Source organism: Rhagoletis zephyria, unplaced genomic scaffold (assembly GCF_001687245.7).
Source record: "Rhagoletis zephyria isolate East Lansing unplaced genomic scaffold, Rhagoletis_zephyria_1.1 Rzeph_scaffold_56289, whole genome shotgun sequence".
In the NCBI taxonomy this organism is placed as follows: domain Eukaryota; kingdom Metazoa; phylum Arthropoda; class Insecta; order Diptera; family Tephritidae; genus Rhagoletis; species Rhagoletis zephyria.
In genome coordinates this window covers 1-1,776 of record NW_016213341.1, presented here as the reverse complement: position 1 = coordinate 1,776, position 1,776 = coordinate 1, and the positions used below count along the sequence as shown (strand labels likewise).

At 52.1% G+C, this 1,776-nt stretch overlaps 1 protein-coding gene across 1 annotated transcript; it reads right to left on the bottom strand.

Moving 5' to 3' along the window:
• Positions 1-261: 261 nt before the first annotated feature.
• LOC108356274 (uncharacterized) lies at positions 262-1,275 on the bottom strand (the record flags this gene model as incomplete). Its single annotated transcript, XM_017607393.1, has 1 exon — positions 262-1,275. A coding segment is annotated over exon 1 (1,014 nt), but the record flags the coding sequence as incomplete, so codon positions are not given.
• Between the last annotated feature and the right edge of the window lie 501 nt (positions 1,276-1,776).

Here is a 1,776-nt window from a genome sequence, read left to right as displayed (position 1 = left end):
AGCTGGAAGGCTGCCTCGGAACTTGAGCCACTTCTCGCGTAGCTCTGGTTGTAAGGGCGTATCCCAATCTATCTTGGCGGCCCATGTTAACTGCATCATCATCTTAGCGGTCACTGTTACTGGAGCCAGAAGTCCAAGAGGGTCGAAGATTCTGGCCACTTCACTCAATACCTGACGTTTGGTAGGGATAGGGTTAGCATCTGGCAGCGTTACCCGAAAAAGAATCACATCATTGACTGGTCCCCAGTAAAGCCCCAGAACCTTGGCATCAGTGTCGCCTAAGCCAAGTGTGCAGCTGTATGCCTCTGAACCAGATGTCGCCGAGAGCACGTCCACATCGTTGGATTTCCACTTGCAAAGTCGAAAGTGGCCTTGTTGCAATATGGTGGAAATGTCTCGCGCTAACGTGATTGCTTCATTTGGCGTGTCAGCGCTATCCAGGAGATCATCCATATAAAAGTTGCGTAAGATACTGTCCCGTGCAGCTGCAGCTCGATTAGCATCAGGAACCACGATTTGGTTGTCAATGGCGCACTGGTTCAGAACACGAGCAGAATTATAAGGGCTGCAAGCCATACCGTAGGTGACAGTCTTCAGTTGATACGCACGGAGCGGGTCATTGGGGCTTTCGCGCCAGAGGATCTGCTGCCAACATCGATGCCTGGAGTCCACTTCGATTTGCCGGAACATCTTCTCGATGTCAGCCGTGACAGCTACGCGGAATCGACGAAAGCGTAAGAGGATGTCAACTAGTGGATCTTGAACTGCCGGCCCAACCAGCTGAGTGTCGTTCAAGGAGACGCCATTGCTGCTCTTCGCCGAAGCGTTGAAGACCACACGGAATTTCGCGGTGACAGCATGGTGCGGTATAAAGTAGGCGTGGGATGGATCATCTCGTTGTTGCGTGATCTTCTTCATGTGGCCGGGCGTCTCGTACTCGCGCATAAACTGAACATACTTCTGGCCCAGGTCATCATCGCTCCTCAGACGTCTCTCAAGGTTGAAAAAGTGGCCTAGCGCCTTGCCGTAGGAATCACCGAGTGCAGGCGCATCCGGAGAAAATGGGATCTCCACTATGTATCGGCCATTGCTCTTGCGCGATACGGTTCGTTGGAAAATCTCTTCGCAAATGTCATCGGTCGTTTTGGGGCGAGGAACCTCCTCCAGATCCCAGAAGCGTTGAAGAATCTCATCGAGTCGCTCCTCCTCGGTAGCACATTCGGTCGGTGTGCCCAAGGCGGGAGTAACGCACAGCGTGGCGATGTAGGTCCGCATATGACCCAACCGAGATGCGTATGGAGAGCGCACGGCTGCTTAGGCCCACCAGTGATAGTTTCACCCAGGAGAAGCATGCCCATGATGTCCGCTCCAATGAGTACATCGATGCATCCTGGCGTGTGAACTGTCGGATCAGCCAGTGTTATGTTGTGTAAGTGTTTGTATCCGCGCGTGTCAATTGGAGATGCGGGAATCGTCGAAGTTATACTAGGCAAAATGTGCGCATCAAAACAGCACTCAAATTCTGCATCGTTATATGATCGTATCACCAGAGTCGTCTGTCCGCGCGAAGAAGTAGCCCTCTGCGAACCAATACCTTCTACCGTCAATGTGTAACGCCTTCTGTGGAGATTCAAACGCTTACAAACTGGCTCCGTAATGAAGCTTACTTGTGAACCCATGTCACACAAGAGACGACACGATAGTTCCTTTCCACACCCATTTACGATGGCGCCTTGGCAGTGGCTAGTAGGACGATTCCTTCGGATTGCGCCAGGA